This window comes from Sarcophilus harrisii, chromosome 1 (assembly GCF_902635505.1).
Source record: "Sarcophilus harrisii chromosome 1, mSarHar1.11, whole genome shotgun sequence".
Lineage (NCBI taxonomy): Eukaryota > Metazoa > Chordata > Mammalia > Dasyuromorphia > Dasyuridae > Sarcophilus > Sarcophilus harrisii.
Window position 1 is genome coordinate 260,210,040 of NC_045426.1, and position 22,209 is coordinate 260,232,248.

The 22,209-nt window shown below is 38.6% G+C and overlaps 1 protein-coding gene across 2 annotated transcripts in view; it reads left to right on the plus strand.

Moving 5' to 3' along the window:
- The window catches only part of TTYH3 (tweety family member 3), a 177,651-nt gene that overhangs the window by 112,882 nt on the left and 42,560 nt on the right, over window positions 1–22,209 (plus strand). For both annotated transcript variants that reach the window (XM_003761538.4, XM_031941168.1), the window contains exons 3-7: window positions 3,834–3,945; window positions 6,246–6,466; window positions 8,463–8,558; window positions 11,408–11,480; window positions 12,561–12,636. In XM_003761538.4, the coding sequence (XP_003761586.1) occupies window positions 3,834–3,945; window positions 6,246–6,466; window positions 8,463–8,558; window positions 11,408–11,480; window positions 12,561–12,636 (578 nt within the window). The remainder of the gene's footprint in view (window positions 1–3,833; window positions 3,946–6,245; window positions 6,467–8,462; window positions 8,559–11,407; window positions 11,481–12,560; window positions 12,637–22,209) is intronic.

The window sequence follows — 22,209 nt, forward strand, 5'->3', positions numbered from 1 at the left end:
TTCAAGGAAGATTTAGAGAAAATGATGGAAGGCAAAGTTGTAATGAGTTATAAAACACTGGGTTACAGCTAATATATAAGGCATAATAATAAAATAATATGATATGTAAGCACTATAGTGCTTTAGGGTTTGCAAAGAGTTTTATATATGTTATGATCTCATTAACAGCCCTGTGAGAGAGATGCTAAAATTATTCCCAATTTATAGATAATCTGAGGTTGAAAGTAATGGAGTAACTTGTCCAAAGTTAGACAATCAGTGAGGGTCTGAGGCAGGATATAAATTCAGATTTTCCTGACCCTGAGTCTAGTACTCTATATTATTATAAACACTATTGGGAATATTTAGGGAGATGGGGAGATTTCCTGACTTTTTAGATTGTTGCCAGGGAGGACATTTTGACCTAATTTCTCCGTAAGAGAAGGGGTTCTCTATTGAGAATCAGGAAACCTGGGTTCAAATATTATGATGGAACCTTGGGCAAATTCATTCTAAGTTTCTTCTTCCCTATCTTGTGGAGACCAAATCTCTATGATTCTCAGTGGCTGGGTGGACCCTAGGGCAAAAGGGCAACCCTTACTTTTATCACAGTAGTTTTAAGATATGGAGTGTCAAAGATATGAAGCTCCACTTGTCAGTGTATAATAGTAACCCAACTAAAAGGAAATAAAATTGGGAGGGAGAATTGGGGAGGGGCAGAGCTAGTGAGAAAGGGTTTTCCAAAATAGTGTCTCTCCTCTCCTCCTGGAGTATTAAGGTGGTAATTACACAGGCAAATTAGTTAATGCTTCTCCTGAGAATTGAAGGCCTTTGAAGGCCTCCAGCCTTAAAAGTTCTATAATTAAGGATGTATTGGTATTGCTTGATTCTTTAAGTCAAAAGAGGGGAGGGAAGAAGGTGGGATTGGCCAGTCCCAATTGATCTTTGGGTCACAGTTTCTGTCTCTGTAAAATGAGGGAATTTAACTATCAGACATTTTAACCTGGTATCCTTGAACTTAAAAAAAAACTTTTTTAAAAATGCATTTCAATATAATTGGTGTCCTTTATTTTATTTTTTATATGTATATTTATATATAAATATATATTGTGCATATATTTATATATAAATCTGTATTTCATAATATGCTTTATATATAAATATATATATTTTATACATATATTTATGTCCTTTATACTAGAAAAATATTCTGAATAGGGGTCTGTGATACATACAAAAAGGTTAAGGACCCTGAGATGATATGATTTTATGAGATTGTTTCTTATTCAAAGAAGCTATTATTTTGTGAATCAATAGCATTTCCTTCTCATTTCCTGTCCATAAAGGAGAGGTTGGATGGCATATAGGATAGAGCACCAGTCCTGGAGTCAAGAAAACTCAATTTCCTCAGTTCAAATCTGACTTCAGATACTTACTTTGGGAAAGTCATTTAACTGTTTGCCTTCAGTTCCTCATCTGTAAAATGACATGGAGAAGAAAATGGCCAATCATTCCAATAGCTCTGCAAAGAAAATTCCAAAAAGGATCATGAAGAGTTGAGCATGATTGAAAAATGACTGAACAAAAAAAAATCAAGTCAGTAAACATTTATTAAGCTATTATGTATTGAGCACTATGCTAAACACCAGTGACACAAAGAAAACAAAAGACAGTCCCCACCTTCACAATCCAGTGGGGGAAGACAACTATGTAGAAACACACTATATACAGAATAGGAAGTAATCAACATAGGAAAGGCTCTGGAATTAGCTAGAAGTTGAAGGAAACTAGGAGGCAGAGATGAGGAGGGAGAGTATTCCACATGTCCAAGAGAGCCTAGGAAGATGCCCAGAGTTAGGAGATGGGATGTCATCTTCAAGGAGGAGCAAGCACTGGATTGAAGAATATGTAGGGATAGGAAAGGAATGGCTACAGATAAACTTTAAATCCAAAGAGACTCCTGTGCCTTGATTTCATAGCTTAGTTCTCATTCCCAGAGAGTTGGCAGATTGGATCAGTGTGAAGAAATTGTGATTCTAAGTTGGGGTTTGTTAGGATGGAGCAGGGCAGGATGGAGAAAAAGTTTAGTTATAGAGTTATGATTTAATTATGATTACAGAGGTATTTTGGTGCAGGCAGTACAGTGGGAAAAGCACTACCTATAAAGTCAAAGAACCTGAGTTGAAATGTTACTCCTTAATGGTTAATATCTGTATGACAAATTGATCTCATGTTTCCTCTAAAATAAGAAGACTTGAGATTCAGGCAATTCCAAACAGACTTGTGGTGGAGAGAGCCATCTGCATCCAGAAAGAGAATTATAGGGACTGTATATGAATCACAACATAGTATTTTTACTTTTTTTTTGTTGTTGTTTGCTTGCTTTTTGTTTTCTTTCTCAATTTTTTCCCTTTTTGATCTGATTTTTCTTGTGCGGCATGATAATTATAGAAATATGTTTAGAAGAATTGCACATGTTTAACATATATTGTATGATTTGCTATCTAGGGAAGGAGGTGGGAAAAAGGGAGGGAGGAAAAAATTGAAAAACAAGGTTTTGCAAGGATGAATATTGAAAACCATTTTTGTATATGTTTGCATATGTTTGTATAAAAGGCTATTATTTAAAAAATAAAATAAGAGGTCTCAATTTTCTTTAAAATAAGAGGGTTAGACTCGATGATCCTTAGATAGCCCTGGGGGTAGGGAGCTAGATGGTTCAGTGGATAAAACTTTAGGCCTGTGTAATCCTGGGCAAGTCACTTAACCCTGTTTACCTCAGTTTTCTTCTCTGAAAAATAACCTGGATTGACAACCCAATGCCCTGTTCACTTTATAGCTTGCTTCCTCTACTGTAGGTCAATTTAAATTCAGCCTGACTTTCAGGTTCCATCTTTGATGGGATCTTCTGATTCCAATCCCTAGCCTCTGGCCATCATAGAGATGGTCTATTTCCACCCCACTCCTTCCAGTTGTGACCTTGAGTGAGTCACTTAATCTCAGTTTCCTCATCTACATAATGAAGGATTGGATTCCACTTTGAAATCTATGATCTCATGCTCCTTTTGCTGTGTTCTGTTCCTATCCTTAAGAAGCTAACTAACTCACAGAACATATAGGAAAATAACAAATATTAACAAAATAAATATAAGGTAATGGGAGGGAAGAGGCCCTTACAATTCAAAAGATCAGAACCGAGGGATTAAGAATCAAATCATTTAACCTCTTTTTGAACCTTAGTGTCTCCATTTCTCTTAAATGGGGATAATTTGATTGAGTGTACTTAGTGCTTGTTGATAATTTGATTGTTGTGAGAAGTATATCAATACTATTATAATTATAAATCAATACTAAGTAATTAATTGATATTAATATTAATGATATATTGTCTTCCCCATTAGAATTAAGCTTTTTATGGGCAGGAGCTGTTTATGTGTTTGCATTCCCAGCTCTTCCTCCGTGCCTGGCACAAAGGTAGCGTGTAATAAAAGCTTGTTGATTATGTAATGTATTTTGTAGACTTTTAAAATACTCTACAAATTGTCATTTAATTTGTTTTATGTTTTGCAAATTCCCTACCACCCTTTGCATTTAGTGGGCCATCAATAAATATTTGTTATTTGATTGATTTAAATTCCTTCCCTTTTGGATATTTGTAGTTCTTGTTACCTGGAGGTGAAGTCAGTTGGTCCCTCTAGAAGGCTGGGGAGTCTTACCTTGGCTTCCTCTGTTTTCTTAACTGTATTTTCAGCTCATATGACAGGAAGGCTATTCCTGGTGGAAGAGAGAGAAAGAGAGCTTGTCAATTCTTGGTGAATAGCATTTTCCTAACCAGCTCCTCAACTTCTTCTTAGTGCTGGCATCGCAGTGGGATTCTATGGCAATGGAGAGACCAGTGACGGCATTCACCGGGTCACATATTCGCTTCGCCATGCAAACCGCACTGTGGCTGGAGTCCAGGATCGGGTAAGTTAGGGGAAGAATGGGCCTGGGAACTAGCTGTAGGGTTTAGGGGAAGCCAAGAGAAGCCATCTCTTTGAAGGATGTTCAGCTCATCTCTCTCCATTCTGGCCTTCAGAATGAGGGTTGCCATGGCCTTGGTGAGAGAGAGAGTTTGCTGTTTTCTTTCTTCCCATTCCCAAGAAACCTCATGCTGAGAGTGCTGCAGTTTGCCAATCAAAGGATATGTTTCACTGACAGTGTGTGTGTGTGTGTGTGTGTGTGTGTGTAAGGGGGAGATGTAGAGAAGTGAGGTTTAGAGTATTTATGGGTAAGACTAGTGGAAGATTTAGTTTTATGTACGAAAAAATAAGTGTGTGTGTATGTGTGTGTAATGGAAAGACAGAGATGGAAATTATTATATAATAATAGCATAATTATTATATAAAATGTAATTGTCATTATGGAATTGATGAAATACAATATATAGCCTATAACATAGATTAAATGTTATGTTATAACATATACTATGTTATATAATAATATAATTATAATGGAAAAAACATTGACTCTGAAATTCAGGAAGGGAGTTCAAATTCTATCTTTAATTCTTCCTACCCGTGTGACTTTGGACAAATCATTTAATCTCTATAAGCCTCAGTTTCCTTACTATAAAACAAAAGAATTGGATTAAATGATACTCAGAGGTATCTTCTAGCTCCAGTTCCATGATCTGTGAAGAAAGACAAAGGCAGACTGGGAGAGACAGAGATAGATTTGCATAAATAGGAGAAGGGGGGAGGGATGGATGGATGTGTAAAAGAGATGTGGCAATTGTAGAAGTGAGAGGGAAAGGTGGGTTTTGTAGGAGTGTGAGAGAGAAAAGAGGAGGTGTGTGAATAGGATGGCTAACACTCCTGAGAAAAGCAACGACCAGAGTTTTACCTTTTCATTAGTCAGGAGAGACTCTTTAATGAGTGGTTTTGTTCAAGTGATGTATTTAATGTTAACTGAATAGCAGATCTTTGGAGTTCCTGAATTGGGGTGGGCATAGAGAGTTTCCATTTTGCCTTATTCCTGACCTCTAGCTGAAGCAAGTGATCACTCCCTTCTTCTCACAGGGACCTCTGAATAGAAGAAAGTTAAATGTTGGACAGAAAAGAATACTGACCCTAGAGTCAAAAGAGCTGGATTCAAGTCCAAATTTTGATATATGCTTCATGTATGATGTTGGACAGTTGACTTAACCTAAGACTCAGTTTCCTTATCTGTAAAATGAAGGGGTTGGATTATGTGGTCACCTTCAAGGTCCCTTTTAATTCTAGACCTATAATCTGATGATCTGAGTTCAAGTCCTATCTCTGATAATTATTACTTCTGTGACTTTGGGCAAGTCACCCTCCTTGAACTTCAGGTGTTGTTCAGTCATTTTTCAATCATGTCCAGCTCTTCATTATCCCATTTGGGATTTTTTTGTCAAAGATATTGGAGTGATTTGCCCTCTCCCCTCCTCAAAACAGCAATCTGATATAGATTAAACATGTGTAATTCTTCTAAACTATATTTGTGACTTTAGGTAATCCATTTTATTTTCTTCAGCCTTAATTTTTCTGCCTTCAAAATGGGGGAGAGCCTTGTACTCAATGGCTTCTGAGGTGTCCTTCATCTCTGTCATCCTATGCTTTCAAGATTATCTAAAGTAGACCCCTCACATGAGCTATGTCTTGGGGAGAAGTGATTTACTCAGAGCATAAAATCCAGCACTCTTCCCACCATTAACTAATAATAGCAAGCATTTATATAGTGGCTTAAGAATTGTCAAGCCCTTCAAATATGATATCATTTTCTCTTCACAACCTAGGAAGTAGATGCTATTATTGTCTCTGTTTTATACATGAGGCCTCCTTGCTCAAGGTGACCCAGCTAGTAATTCTCTGAGGTCAGATTTGAACTCAGACCGAACTGTCTTAAGTGACTTGTTCAGGGCTGCAGTTAGTGTGTGAGGCTAAATTTGAAGTCAGACTTTCTTGGCTCCAATTCCAGCACCCTATTTACTTCTTCACCCAATTGCCTTGTTCCAACCCCATTTTTTCATAGAATAAGAGATATCAATTTCCCAGTTTTTCAAATTGACTTCCCTAGTCCCCTAACAAAACTATTGGTATTCTCTTTCTAAATAAAAATACCCTCTTGAGGTGGTAAGTTTCTGAAACTTGCCCCAGGACCAACTCTACCCTTGCCCCTCTCCATCGCTCACTGAGACAGAACTCATCACCTGCCCTATCCTCTTTCTCCCTAATCTCTTTGCCCCGATTTCTCCTTCTCAGGTGACAGACACCACAATGGCCCTCAATCAGACAGTGGAGACCAGCCTTCAGACCCTGGAGAAGCTGTACACAAAGCACACTGATTATCTGCACATTGTCCAGAAGCTCCAGGGGCTTCTGTATGACTTGGTGCGGCAGACCACAGAGATCCCCTTCTGGAAGAACAACGCAGTATCACTGGAGGATCTGGCTGTGCAGGTTGACCTCTATGACTGGTACAGGTAAAAACAGCTTTCTCTTAAGCTCTGGCTCAGAGTGGCTGGGAAGTTAGAGCAGCTGCCTTCTGAGGTCTATTTTCCTCTACCAGGCTGGGTTTGGGCAACTTATTGAGTGGGGGCTAGTAAAAAAATTTCTGGATGGACAGAAGCAGAGAATTAGGAGAGAGTGGGACCAGGGAGAAAGGGGGAAGGAAGAGTATTGACTATAGTAGCCTCAGGGTGGGCATGGGGATGGAGTAGCTACATTGGAAGGAGATGGAGGCTTTTGGGATGGAGTCAGGGAGGAGATCTGCTTTTTTGTTTTCTTCAATTCTCTGTTCTGAGCACTGCTTACCCGTTTTTGCTCATTCCAATTCTCTTCTACCTTAGTTTTCATGTTGGACATAACAGTGATAGAGAATGAGATCAATTCTAGGGGACCTCTAGCTTGGTTGGAGTACCAGCCTCTATGATTTCTGCCTGGTTCTTTATCTTTTAATGGAAGTTGTTTCTCTGCTGAAAGTGTTGAGCCTCAGGGTAGATCCTAAGCCCTGGGAAGATCAGTCCATTTCAGATTTCCTTGTGTTTTAATCACTTGAAGATTCAAAATATTTTGCTGTCAGAGGTTGGTTCTTGGTAAAGTACCTGCTAACAAAGATCTCTCCCACTGAAACCCAAAATTCACTTAATTTTTTTTTTAATTTTGAATTTAACACGTATCAAATAGAATGGACATTTCCAAATACATTTTGTTTTTCAATAGTGTTTTACTCATGTCTGACTATTTATGAGCCCATTTAGGGACAAAGATCAGTTGTAGTCTCTAGCTTCTCCTTCTCCATCTCATTTTATAGGTAAGGAACTGAGGCAAGCAGGGTGAAGTGATTTGCCCAGGATCACACAGCTAGGAAGTGTCTGAGGCCAGATTTGAACTCAAGAAGATGATTTTTCAACTCAGGCCCAACACACTGTGCACTGTACCATCTAGCAGCCTTTCAGATGCACAGTAAAATAGAAAAAGAGAATAGTACATAAGACTACAGATCCCTGTTGTGTACAATTGCTTTTTTTTTTCTTGGTGGTAAATACAGAAATTCAAGGGCAGCTGGATGGCAAAATGGATAGAGCATAGGGCTTAGAATTTTCCTGAGTTCAAATCTGGCCTCAGACACTTCCTAGTTCTGTAACCCTAGGGTGAGACATTTAACTCTGTTTGCCTCATCTGTAAAATGAGCCAGAAAGGGAAATGTCAAACTTTACCAAGAAAAACCAAAAATGGGGTCATGACAAGTTGCACATATTATTGTTAACCAATAACAACAACAAGAAGTTCAAACCTGTAAGTTTCAAAGCTGGCCTACTTTTGGCTTTTTTTCTGTTCTTTTCTCTGCATGGAAATTTGCTATTTAGACCAAGTGTTCTTAACTCTCAGTCTATGGACACCTAAGGAGTTTGTGGATAAATTTCAGGGGGTCTGTGAAGTTGGATTGGAAAAAAAAGATTGCATTTTTAATATTCCTGGTTTCTTTTGTTATTCTATGTATTTTATTTATATAAAAACATTAATATGAGAAAGGATCTATAGACTTCATTAAACTACCAAAAAGATCCAGGTTATTAAAAAAAATTGGTTAAGAACCCCAATTAAGGAAGTCATTCCTTAGGATGAAGAAAACTACTGATATGCTCTTTTAAAATAAAAATACTTCCTTGAAGGAGTAACTTACTAGGTTTCCAAAACTTTATTATAAAATTAAGATTGCTACCTTTTTCTCCTATAACTGGAGATATAGATCTAGAAGGAATAGGAGTTGGAAAAGGGAAAGTGGGGAAGGGAAGTTTTAATTTTGGAACAAGAGTGGGAATGTTCCATGTTGAGACAGAAAAATGAAAATAAATGCAATCAGTCTCTCTTGAGGTTGATATATTTATTCTGGCTGATACAGGCAGTGGGCAGCCTCTGTCTCAGCAGTACTGGTATTCTCAGAAAGCCTGTATCTGTCTGCTTCCTCATCCTCAGGTGGCTGGGGTACCTGGGCCTCCTCCTTTTTGATGTCTTGATCTGTTTGCTCGTGCTATTTGGACTCATCCGGAATTCCAAGGCCATCCTTGTAGGGTATGTCCTGGGGAGCTTGACTAAAGCTCAGCAGATTTGGGATGGGAAGGTGTCTGCTGATGGGTGGAGGGAAGGCTGTGGATTGCTTTGATCTCACCAATCAATTAATTTTCATTAGGCCCTAGGATGATCCCAACTATTAATGGGACTGACTGCCAGATTCCTAGCACCCAGAAAGATTATAGAAAAGAAAGTCCAATAAAGATATTCTCTAGGGACTTGGTTGGGTTTTAAATTTGGAAAAAATATTCCCCTATAGGCAGAGGTTCCCTAACCTGGAGTTTCTGAACCTGTTTTTAAAAATCTTTTTATAACTATCTCAATATAATCGATTACTTTTGTAATCTCTATATAGTAACAACTTAAAACCCCACAAATTGTCTTTGGTTCTTCAGCGGACATTGGTTAAACTGGGAAAGATGATTTATCAATCTGGAATCATAAATGTCAGAACAAGAAGAAACCTTGGAGTTCATCTATTTATTGCAGAGCTTCTTAAACTTTTTACACTCTTGAGCCCTTTTCAGCTGAGAAATTATTATATGACCCTGGATATATAGGTATATAAAATAGATATACAGATCAAACATTCACTAGTTTATAATTTATGAATTATATGATTTGTAAATCATACTTTTTGTGATCCCCACGTTCAGTTACATAATCCCATATGGGGTTGGAGTCCACAGTTTAAGAAGTTTTATTCTAACTACCACTTCCTGTTTTAAAATAATATTTTTATTGATACCTTTTTGTTTTTATACTTTCCCTTAATTTATGAAAATGTTCCTGCCCTACAATCTGTCAGATCTTCCCTTTGAGCAGAAATAAAATAAGAAAAGGGTAGGGAGGAGGGGAAGTCAGGTCAGCAAAACCAACTAGTAAAGCTCAACTGTGTCTGACAGTAAAGGTCTTATTTCACACGTGCTGTCTCAAGTCTCATTAAAGAAGTAACCCCCTGTTATTTTTCAGAAAAGGAAACAGACCAAGTGAGATTGTGTGTCTCCGCAGTGCTGTGTATTCTTCCTGTCCCATAGGTTTAGATATCAGCATGTTTGTGAGCCCACAGTTCTAAACATTTTGTTGGAAAGGACAGAAAGATCTCTTGCACATGAGACTATTATACAAGACATAATGAAATTGGAGGTTTTTGCTTTAAGCTCCTATTCCTGGTTCAAGTATAATTGGAGAGCCCAGGGTTTTTTAAAAATTTGTTTTGTTCTTTAACTAAGAAACCAACACTATCTGCCTGAAATGACTGACATGTTTACAAAGCACTTTTCACATCTCTTTATTTATTTGATCCTCACAATGTTCTTAGAAAGGACAGGGATAGACTAGACCTGAATTTCACTGGTATCTAGAACTAACTCCTAGAAAACTCCTCCTATCTATTTATATAATATAAATTGGCATCTTTGCAATTTGTTGACTAAAAAAGTTGCCTCAGGCACTTGGAGATTAAGTGGCTTGCCTTTGTCACATAGCCAGTAACTGTCACAGGAGATCCCAACTCTGGCTCTATCTTCTGAGCTTAAGTGACCTCCCTAACTTGCCAGAGAAACTCCAAGAATCCAACCCCAAGCTCCTTCTATCATATTTTTCTGTTTCTTCTTTCAACAAAACATAAGCTCCATGAGGCCATGTGTGATACACACATCCATACATATATACACATACATATATCTGTGCATTTATATGTACACACACACATATATATATATACATATATATACATATATATATATATATATTTTAAAATATGGAATACTTGGTTTTTGTCTTTGTAGACCCTAGCACAATGCTAGGGGCTCTTAATATTTGAAATGATTGCAACTGAAAATTCTTGTTGGATCCCTCTTCTTTTCTTTCTTCTTAATGGGTACCTGTAAACTAGGGTTGGAAGCTTTGAATGTTATACCCCTTGGGAACCCTAGCTTGTGACCTGTAGAAGAGAAAGATTGAAAGACAGCTCTATAGAAATGATAGCTTATGCCTTTGTTCATACCGTCTCCTGCCCTTCTCACCTCACATTAAAATTGGTATTCACCATAGGGGAAGTAAATGAAATATACGGAGCTCTTAGCCAGATCTGGAGAGAGACTCATCATTTTGGCGGTCTGGCTCTCCTTTTTCCACGCCACGTATGTGCTGTCCTGTACTCAGCAGCATTTCCTTTTTGGCTGAATGCTTCCAAATAGTCAATCACTCTGCTAGCTGCTTTGTAAGCAAGCAGAGTTTTGTGCAGCTGTTTTAGCAAAAACCAAGATTTTGCTTGGGGGTTGGGGGTATGTCTCGTGCACACCACAGTTGCCCCCAACAATGGGAAATGAGGGCCTTTTGAGGGTAGGTTAACTTTTTAGAAAGGGAGTGACTTGAATGGGGTAAGAGCAAAATTCTGGCTACTCCCACTTCCTTTAAGTCATGTAGTCTGTGCTGGAACCCGGCCCAGCTGTGGACAACTGGAATATATACAACTGGCTGGGATAAATGAGGGAATACCTTCGCCACCCCCAGAGCAGAAGGCTTCTTAAGCTAGTTTATTTGTGGGAGTTGGCGAGTAGGACTGAGCACAGAGGAAAAGCTAGCTTCTCTGAACCAGGCCCTGGTTTTATCTATGCCCAGACATTATTTACTATGTGAAAATTCTTGGTGAAGGCAAATATGATCCAATTCTCTAACAAATAAAGCTCCCATTTCCCATTACCCAGCTTCCACCAGGAATCAGACTTTATTTCTCACCAAATTTGGGAAATCATCTCACTTGGAGTAGCTGGGTAAGGAACTATAGCTGTCATTGGGGAAATGGGATATGGGACCCTCCTGACATATCTTGTCTTTCTCTTTAGGGTATGTTTGCTGGGTGTGTTAGCCTTGGTGATCAGCTGGGGATCTCTAGGGCTTGAGCTTGCAGTCTCTGTGGTAAGTGATCTGATGCCAAAGTCATCTTTTTCCCTAAATAGTCACTCTGAGGCTGACTACAATGGTGGAAAATCTTTTTTTTTTTCCCTTAATTTTTATTTTCCCCAGTTACATGTAAAACAACATTTTTTTTGTTATACATGTACATTCATTTTTACATATTTACATATGAATAATTTTGGGAGAGAAAAATAAGAACAAAAGGGAAAAACCACGAGGAAAAAAAAACAAGAAAAAAAAAGTGAACATAGCATGTGTTGATTAACATTCAGTCTTCATAGTTCTTTGTCTACATGTGAATGGCATTTTCTATCCAAAGTTTATTGGGATTGCCTTGGATCACTGAACTGCTGAGAAGAACCCAGTCTGCCATAGTTGGTCATAGCCCAATCTTGCTTTTACTATATACAATGTTTTCCTGGGTTCTGCTTGTTTCACTCAGTTCATGTAAATCTGTCCAGGCTTTTCTAAAATGTGCCTGTTCATCATTTTTATAGAACAATAATATTCCATTACTTTCATACACCATAATTTATTCAGCCATTCCCTAATTGATTGGCATCTATTAATTTTCCAATTCTTTGCCACACAAAAAGGGCTACTGCAAATATTTTGCACGTTTGGGTCCTTTCTCCTCTTTGGGATACAGACCCAATAAAGGCACTGTCAGATAAAAAGGGTATGCATAGTTTTATAGCTCTTTGGGCATAGTTCAAATTGCTCTCCAGAATCATTTGGTTGGATCATTTCACAACTTGGCAGAAAGTTTTGGAAACGGTCTGGTCTGTCTACCCTCAGATTTTTCCAGCTATCTGTCAAAAGGTCTGAAATTCTGCCATTTGTGAGTCATTGCTTTGGGTGGCCCTTCACACATCCCCAAGAGGGATATGGGCACTTATACATATGCATGTGCCTTTATACATATTACAGTGTGAATTCATGTAGCAAGTTGCTTTCTTTCCAGGGACAGCTTAGTAAAATCTGGGCCTGGGATGTAGGGACCCTTATTTCCAAGGCCCCTGTTCCATTTTTCATAGCAATCTTTTAACATCTTCATTCCCTTCCTTCCCCTTGCTCTAGGGTTCCAGTGACTTTTGTGTGGACCCTGATACCTATGTGACTAAGATGGTGGACGATCACTCAGTACTTAGTGCAGGTAAGCTGATTCCATTCCTGTCAATGCCCTCATAGGTATTAATTATCCAAGTGGAGAAAGGAACTGAAGAAACTGAGACACAATCATTGCCCCTGATAGGCTGAGCCCAGAGTTTACATGAAAGTCTTTGTATTAGGATGATCAATTCTGATGGACATGGCTCTTTTCAGCTGAAATGATTCAGATCAATTCCAATGATCTTGTGATGAAGAGAATCATCTATAGCCAGACAGAGCTGTGGGGACTGAGTGTGGATCACAACATAGTATTTTCACTCTTTCTGTTATTATTTACTTGCATTTTTTTTCTTTCTCAGTTTATTTTTTTCCTTCTTGATCTGATTTTTCTTGTGCAGCATGATAATTGTGAAAATATATTAGATTTAACATATATTGGATTACCTACCATCTAGGGGAGGTGGGGGGGGGAAGAAGGAGAAATTTTGGAACACAAGGCTTTGCAAGGGTCAGTATTGAAAAATTATTCATGCATATGTTTTGTAAATAAAAAGCTTTAATAACAAACAAAGTAAAAAAAAAAAAAAAAAAAAAGCCTTTGTATTAGAGTGCCTGGCCTTGCCAATGAGGAATGTTCCTTGGTAGCTTGTTAAGGTTCTAGAGGAAGGAGGGGAGTTGGAATGCGTCATGGTGTTTAAATTGACAAGTCTTTGGCATTTTTTGAATTTGAGTGAGCTAGTATGACAGGGGAGCGGCAATGTGGTATATGGTAAAAGACCTGATTTCAATGCTTAGGAAGATTTGTGGTTCAAATCTTGTCTCTGATACATACTGGTTTTCTGACCCCCTCAGTTTAAAAAAAAACAAAAAACTCTCTATGTTATTTTTTAAACTGTTTTGTGTATGTCATGGAATCCTTTGGTTGAAATGAATGAATGCTTGGAAGTCTATGGACTTTGTCTTAGAATAATGTTATTAAATATATAAAGACCATAGATCTCAGGTTAAAGACTCTTTATAAAAAAAAAGACAAAAACTATCCTTTTCTAAAATTTTCAGTTGCAGAGCAGTTGTATATTGGTAATAGACACACACACACACACACACACACACACACACACACACACACAGCATTGGTAAAAATGAATTGCCTATTGAAAAGAAATTCTATGTCCATTTTCTGAGTCTCTGTTGTGTTGGAAGGAAGGGGAAAAATTGATTAAGATTGGTGCCCTACTCTTGAGCAGTATGTCGTCTATTTTCAGAATACCTAAAACTACATGTATTCATAATAATGTGTAATGAAGTCCCCCATTGTTCAATTCTGAATGTGATAGCTCTAAGGACCTCCAAGAGGAGAGGTCATTGTGACCCGGGATTTAACAGGCAAGGATTGAAGAAAGCACTTGAAATTATCGCCTGAAAACATCCCGAAAACACTTTTATAATCTTTTATCTGGTTTGATTCTCACAATATTCCTATTTCTGTAGGGCTAAGCAAGTACCTCCATTTTACAGATGAGGAAACCAAAGTCTGCAGGGATGAAATAGCTTCATATTAATGTTGGAGTGAGGATGGGAACTCAGGCCCCAACTCCTTCTACTAGATTAATTTGCCTCTTCTCTCCTCTTCCCCTTCTGTCCCATTTCTAGAATTAGTTCTGGAAACTTATTTAGAAGCCATCTATTATAATTTCCTTATTTTACAAATGAGAATGAAGTCAGAGGGGTTAAGTGATTTTGCTCACACAGGAGTGAGCTTTAGAGATAGAATTTGAATATGTCCTCTAATTCCAGGGCCAGAGCACTTATTATTGTATCTAACTGCCTACCTCATTTATTAATTATCACCTGACAGCTAAGCTTAGAGGCATTATAAAAAGAAACAAGTATTTATTAAGTCTTACTACATACCAGGAACTGTGCTAAACACTTTACAAATATTAACTTATGTAATCCTTGCAAGAATCCTGGAGGGAAGATGATGTTATTTTATCCCCATTATACAATTGAGGAAACTAAGGCAGGCAAAAATTTATTTGCCTTGTAAGAATTTGGGATCAGATTTGAATTCAGATGCAGTCCCCTAATCACTTCAACATCTAGCTGCCTCGTTTCATCTGAGTCTTTATATTTGGGGTAGAATTTATCTAAGAAGACAGGTATGGGTTTAGAGAGAGCACACTAGGCAGAATGATTATCATGAGTCAAGTATAAAGCCAGAGTTCACAGCCATAGAAACTGTTAGGATTTCAGTCCCAAATGTTGCTAACTTGCTATTTGTGTGATTTTAGGCAAGTAATTTAGCTTTCAGCATTCTCATCCGTAAAATGGACCTTAGTTAAAATGGAAAACTTAGATTAGATGCTAACTCAAGGTCTCTTTCATCTCTGAATTCTATGATATGCCTAGAAACTCAGTGTGATGAGGAAGGAAGGACATCTGTGCTCTGAAGGATGCTGTCTCTCTTTGCAGTGTCACAAGGGAAAGGGCCATATGGTACCATGGAACTCTCTTCACTGCATTTTGGCAGGAGTGAGACCAATATTTCCTCACCATTGTGGGAATGACAGCTGGAATCCCAGAGCTCTGAGCAGTCACTAGAACTCTGAATGAACTTCGATTTCAGGTTTTTCCAATCCAGAAATGACCCAACTGAGATTAAGTCCCCTGGGCACAGAGGGTGGAAATGGAGAACTGGTCTTTAAGAGGTCTAATCTGGAGAGTCTCTGCTCCTGGTGAGGGAAAAGGGGCGGGGGGGAGACTTCAGGAGGGCATTTGGCAAGGTATCTGGGCCATGGGCTCTAGTGTCCTGGTAGATGAATGAATGTGTGAGATAAGACTAAAAATCAATATTGATGTCTCTAGGCTCCTGCTTGCTCTGGAAATTTTATCTAACCTTGATATTAAATATCCTATATTTTACCTATGGTAACATGCTTTCTAAGTTACATGCTGGAAGCTAAAGTAGGACACTGGTTGTTTTGTAGAAAGAGCATTAGTGTTAGGATTCAGTGATACTGAGCCTGGTCTATAGAGGATAAAGCAAGAGAGATAATCAGAAAATAGTATATTGAGAAAAAAGGGAATAGCTTCTGAAAAAAGGAAGAAGCAACCAAGAAAACACCAAATTAAACAAGCACAGGAGCCGAGTCCCTTTTTCCAGTTTTATTGCCTGGATGTACTTTCCTTTGTTCATTTAAACCTTAGTTTTCTCATTTATAAAAATGGGGAGATTTGCCAGATCATAGCCAGAATACCTTTTTTTTTTTTTTTAATCCCTTTCCTTTCTAACATTTTATAATTCTAAGATTTTTAAAAAGGTGGAGGAGAGCAAGGATAGAAGTGAGAAAGCGAAGGGACAAATAAGAGTTGTCTCCTGTTACTTCTCCCCATTTGGGTTATTTTGCTGGTGACTGGTAAGCCAGCCAGAAAAGTTATCTTCTTGGCATATTGACCCATCTCCTTTATCTTCAGAGCCCTTATGATGCTGATACATACGGGAAGGCTTCTGTAGGAGTGCTCAGCCAGGTCTGCTTCCCACCGAAGGGAATGCTTGTTTCTCCACCCCTCACCTCTTTTTGGGACATTAACTCATTTCTTTATGAAAAGATTCTGGTTAAGTCTTTGGAGAAGCTGGCAGAGGAAGGGTGTGTGTGTGTATGTGTGTGTGTGTGTGTGTGTGTGTGTGTGTGTGAGAGAGAGAGACAGAGACAGAGACAGAGACAGACAGACAGATAGACAGAGACCTCGAGATCTAGGGGTAATGTGTTTACTATGCCTTACCTATTCAGGATCACAAATTCAAAGCCAGAAGGGGACATTAGAAGCTAGCTAGTCCTATCCCTTTGTTTACAGATGAGGAAACGGGCCCAGATAGACACAAAGTGATTTGCCCAAGAGCACATGGGTAAAGGGTTTGTACCAAACTCATGTTCTTTCTATTGTTCCACAATCCTGTTAGGCAAGGTCCCAGAAGACATCATGTGAGTAGAAGAGTACACTTTGCTATTCATTCAACATGGTTCAGTAGAAATTGGGATAGTCTTGCAATCATTTGGGCCAGGATATGAAACCTGGTTCAGCTATTTTGTGCCTTTGTGACCTTGGAAAAGGTCACCTAATTTTTCTGAACCTCAGTCTTCTCTTTTGTAAAATGAGAGGATTGGTTAGGAACTGAGTGTGGTTCACAACAGCATTCTAACTCTGTTGTTGTTTGCTTGCATTTTATTTTCTACATCATTTTTTTTCTGGTTTGATTTGATTTTTCTTGTACAGCAAGATAATTGTATAAATATGTATGCATATATTGGATTTAACATATATTTCTATCATGTTTAACATATATTGGACTATTTGCATCTAGGGGAGGAGGGGTGGGAGAAGGTGGGGAAAAACTGGAACACAAGGTTTTGCAAGGGCTAATGTTGCAGAATTATTCATGCATATGCTTTGAAAAAATAAAAAGCTTTAATAAAAAAAAAAGAGAGAGAATTGGACTAGCTGATTTCTAAAATCCCTTCTGAGTTCTAAATCTGTGTCCCTATGTTTGTACCATGGGGTCATGAAGACATGGATGTGACTTAAAAAAGACTAAACAATCAAAAGTCAATAAACACTTACATCCTGAGGGTCTTTCCCTCTCAGATTTATTTATTTAGATTTATGCCTGTTTGATTGGTTTTTGATAAAGTGAAAAAGGCCATTCTTTGCCTCAGCTCTTACCTGGCCTTAAGCACTATGTGGTTAAGTGATTAACCTCAAATTGAAACCAGTAAGAGTTGAGCTTAAAAAGGCCAAGGTCTCCCACTGTATCCAGGACCATCTCCAGTCATCCTGATCTATGTCTGGTCACTGGACCCAGATGGCTCTGGGGAAGAAAGTATGTCCTTGCATAGCCTCCCTCACTGAAATCCAGTTCACTTGCATGTCCCTAATGTCATGGTCCTCTTCGAGAAAACAACAATATGTTTGCGTCAAATGCGATATTATATGTAAAGGGCTTTGCCAACTTTAAGGGTTTATAGGAATTTGAGCTATAACAATAATAATTATTGTTGTTATTATTGTTATTCCCTGATGAGCAGTCAGTTGTACAGTGTAGGTGGATAAGTATACACATGTGGGGTGGAAATGCTGGATTTTTTTTTACAAGATTTCCTCAAGGCAAGTCAGAAGTATAGCACAGAGCAGATACATGGCAACATAAGTCTCTCTAGCAGGTTTCATTGACAACTAGCCCCTCCCCGCAATCGGGCTGAGACTGTTTCCTTTGCCCTAAAGCAGAGAAACAAGGTTCAGAGACACAACCTTGACCATGGGATTCCATGAACAAACACATTAGGGACAGATGGAGGTCCATTTTTCTTTCAGCTGCTTCTACCAATTGTCCAATAATGAGGCAGAATTAATGACCTTGAATTAATCTGTTATGGTCCATTATGGATGAACCCCCACCCTCTTTCCTTTTGGAACTGACAGATTAATGTGTTTTGGGTTGATCTAAAAAGCCCCAACAACCAACCCTCAAACCCTTCTCACCCTGTTTTTGATAGGATCCTCTACAGAGTCAGGTAATAGCTTGAGGCTTTTCTAACCAAGCTGCCCCAGGGCTAGGGAGCCTCCGGCATGCCCCCAGCTTGCTTTCATCAACTGAGGTGCCTTTGTGACAAACCGGACCCAGGCCTGAGTCCTGGTTTCCTGTTGGAAAATAAACACAAAGGTACAATGGCAGCTTTATTTTACAGGCTTGGAGACTTATTTTCCAGTCTAATCAGTCATTTCCGCTGACAATGTGGCAATTTTGCGGGTGATTTATTCAATGAAATTAAACAGTTGAGTCCAGTGAGCTCAGCCTGGAAGAGCTGTTGGGAGGTGGGGTCTGATGTCTGTTGGGGGTGTGCTTCTCCTTTCCACTGGGAGCGAACTTGGCCCCAGGGAAAGTGAGTGGCCACTTGGGAGAGAACAAGCCAGGCTCTGTCTCCATTGTCTACCCGGAAGTGCCGTGAGAGCCTGGAGACCAGCCCTTCCAGCCTCTGTGTGGATAGTTATTGAGATTCAGACTCTAGACTGTGTCCTCTATAAAACTGGAATGTGGGGGGTGGGGAGTGGAGAATGCTGTCCTGGGATCTCACCCTTCTCTTTCCCGGGGCAACCCTTCCTATCCCCTTGTCCTTGCAGCTAGAGAGCATTCCCTCCTTCTCCCTCCTCCTCTCCATCACGGGGGTTCACGGTTCACTGAGCTTTCATTCAGAACAATTAAGAGAGCTCATTCTGGCTTGGGCCTGGACCTGGGCCAGGAGCTGGGAGGAGGGGGGAGAAAAACAAAGGCTAAATAATTGTTCCTTGCCCTAATGGAGTTTAGAGATTAATTAAGGAAACTGGGCATAGATAGAGAAATAGATACCATCTCTGTTTCCTAAAATTTCAAATTTCCTTCAAAATTTAGCTCAAAAGCCATTATCCTACAATAGGTCTTGGCTTTTTTCGTGGGTACTGGTGACTTCCTACCCCCCAAACTATTATTCAGTCATTTTCAATCGTGTATGACTTTTCATGACCCTATTTTTTTTTGGGGGGGGGGCAGAGATAATAGAATAGTTTGCTATTTCTTTCTCTACCTCATCTTATAAAAGAGGAAACTTGAGGCACACAGGGCTAATTGACTTGCCCAAGTTCTCCCAGCTAATAAATATCTCAAGCTGAATTTGAATTCAGGTCTTCCTTCCTCCAGGCCTAGTTCTCTACCCACTATGCTATCAGTAAAATTTCAGTCAGCTTTTCAGTCACGTCTGACTCTTTGAGATTCCCTGCTCCTCCCCAAAAATGATCTTGTATTTATTTTTTAGGAGAGTCAGTATGACCTATGACTGAAGCTGGCCTTGGAACCAGAAAAATCTGGATTTGGGTCCTATTTTTGCACATTGACCTACATCCAACCCTCTGCAAATGACTGCAAGTCACTTAACCTCATTGCTTTCTAGACATCTCTTTAAAGTATAGAGAAGGTGTCAATTTGCATTGGTAGAGGGACTTTCCTCATCTGGGAGTTTCCTTTAATCAATGAAATCAATCCCCTTTCATATTCTCCTCTAAAGTCAGATAAATGAAATCACCTGAACCTCTTACTGCAAAGCCAGATCTCTTTTCATTGTGCCACAGGGCCTGAGGGTGGTGGGTGGAGGAAGAACAAACCCCCCCAAAGATAGGGGAAATGATCAGCATGTGAAAACTGACAAAGAAAAAGCATGAGACACAGAGATATCCCTTCAAAAAGATAAGTTGAGGACAAATAAAGGAAGTCCAGCTGGCTACAATAAATAATCTCTTACAGAATTTGTTATACTGCCTCAGTGTATCTGAAAATAGACATATCATATCACTACAGTACAACCTTTAATCAGAGATATCTTTCAACGTGTTTGGATACTTTCCCCTTCTATGAGGTTTCATTTTAGGGGGTGGCAGTTGATACACAATTCTATGATCATAGAGTTCAGGGAAGAGTTAGATAAGTTTGTGGATGAGAGACTTAGTACATTCAGGAGGAATTAGAATTTTTGGGAAATCTTTCTCTAACGTTGGGAAGTTGTCATTAAGATCCTGGGACCATAGATTATTTACTTATTTTAATAATAATAGCTTGTTATTTTTCCCAACACTTGTAAAGATAGTTTTCAACATTCACCCCTGCAAAATCTTGTGTTTCAAATTTTCTCTCTCCCACTTTCCCTTCCCTTGGCAGCAAGTAATCCAATATAGGTTAAACATGTGTAATTCTTCTAAACACATTTTCACATTTGTCATGCTGCACAAAAAATATCAGATCAAAAGCGGGAGGGGGGGGAGGCGGGGAGGCACAGGAGGGGAAGGAAACATGAGAAAGAAAAAACCAAGCAGACAACCAACCACAAAAAGGTGAAATTTCTATGTTTTGATCCACATTCAGTCTCCATAGTTCTCTCTCTGAATGCAGATGACTGTTTCTATCACAAGTCTATTGGAATTGCTTTGAGTCATATCACTATTGAAAAGAGCCAAGTGTATCTCATAATCTTGTTATTGCTATGTACAATGTTGTCTTGAGTCTGATCACTTCACTTTGCACCAGTTTGTAAGTCTCTCCAGGACTTTCTGAAATCATCCTGCTAATTATTTTTAACAGAATAATAATATTCCTTAACATTCATATACTATAACTTATTCAGCCATTCTCCAGCTGATGGACATCCCCTCAGTTTCCAGTTCCTTGCCACTACAAAAAGGGCTGTTACAAACATTTTTGTACATGTGGGTTCTTTCCCCTTTTTTATGATCTCTTTGGGATACAGACCTAGTAGAGACACTGCTGGGTCAAGGGTATGCACAGTTTGATTGCCTTTTGGGCATAGTTCCAAATTGCTCTCAGAATAGTTGGATCAGTTCACAACTCCACCAACAAAATATGAGAGCCAGACCATAGATTTAAAACAGGAATGGACCTCAGAAGCCATCCAATCCATTGAGAAAATTGAATAATTGTGTGCACTTTCTGCTGAACTGTGTTGGACAACCCTGTTCCAACCTGCCTCCAATATGACTTTTAGTAATGTTAGGAGGCAAAACGCATAGGGGACTGGACATAGAACCTGAGTTCAAATCCACCCTCAAACACTTATTAGCAGTGTAACCTTGGGTGAATCATTAAATTGCTGCTTGTCTTAGTGTCCTCACCTGTAAAATGAGAAAATAATAGCGCCTATCTCCCACGATGGTTGTGAGAATCGAGACGTATCCGTAAAGTAGTTAGCACAGTGATTGACAAATAGTAAATGCTTAATAAATGTTTATTCTCTTCCTTTCATCTTCCCCTGATAGTTTCTCACATCTATAGAATGTGTCCCAAAAGCCACAGTACAGTTTTAAGTTTTAATAGCACTAAAACTTTTGGGACATGAAGTAGGAAGTTTTAAGGTTGATGGAGTGCTTTTCTCACCAAAACAAAACAAAAAACCTGTATTAGTTAGGTAAAACAAATTTAATATCCCCCTTTAACAGGTGGCAAAACAGTCTGAGAAAGGTAAAATTACCTACTTACCTAACTTAAGTTAGTGTTGGAACCAGAATATGAACCCATAATTCCTGACTTGTATCTCATCATTCTTTCCCCCAAAACAATCCCCCAAAATAAAATTTGTTTGTTTTGATTGATAAATATATTTTTATATTATTTTAATTTCAAAACATATCCTTTCTCCTCCCCATATAACAAGTTGTCCTTTGTTATAAAGGATAAAAAAAAAAAGGAAAAAAAAAGACAATTCTTCAAAACCAGCATAACTGTGCCTAAAAGAATATGCATAATTCCATACTTCTAGACTTCCATTTTTGAAGAAAAAAAAAAAAAAAGATGTACAACATTATTGTCACTAGATTAAGATATTTTTAATCAGAGACCTTATTACAAATCTGGATGATCATTGGTCTGATTCAATGTGGCAATTTTGATTTTCATATGAAAATAACAAAATTCATAATAAAAAGGAAAGAAACAGAATGGGGAAAAGTCTAAGCCGTAAATAACTTCCGTGAAAAATCTGGTATTTAAAACTTGTAAGGAATTTACACAAATTTTTAA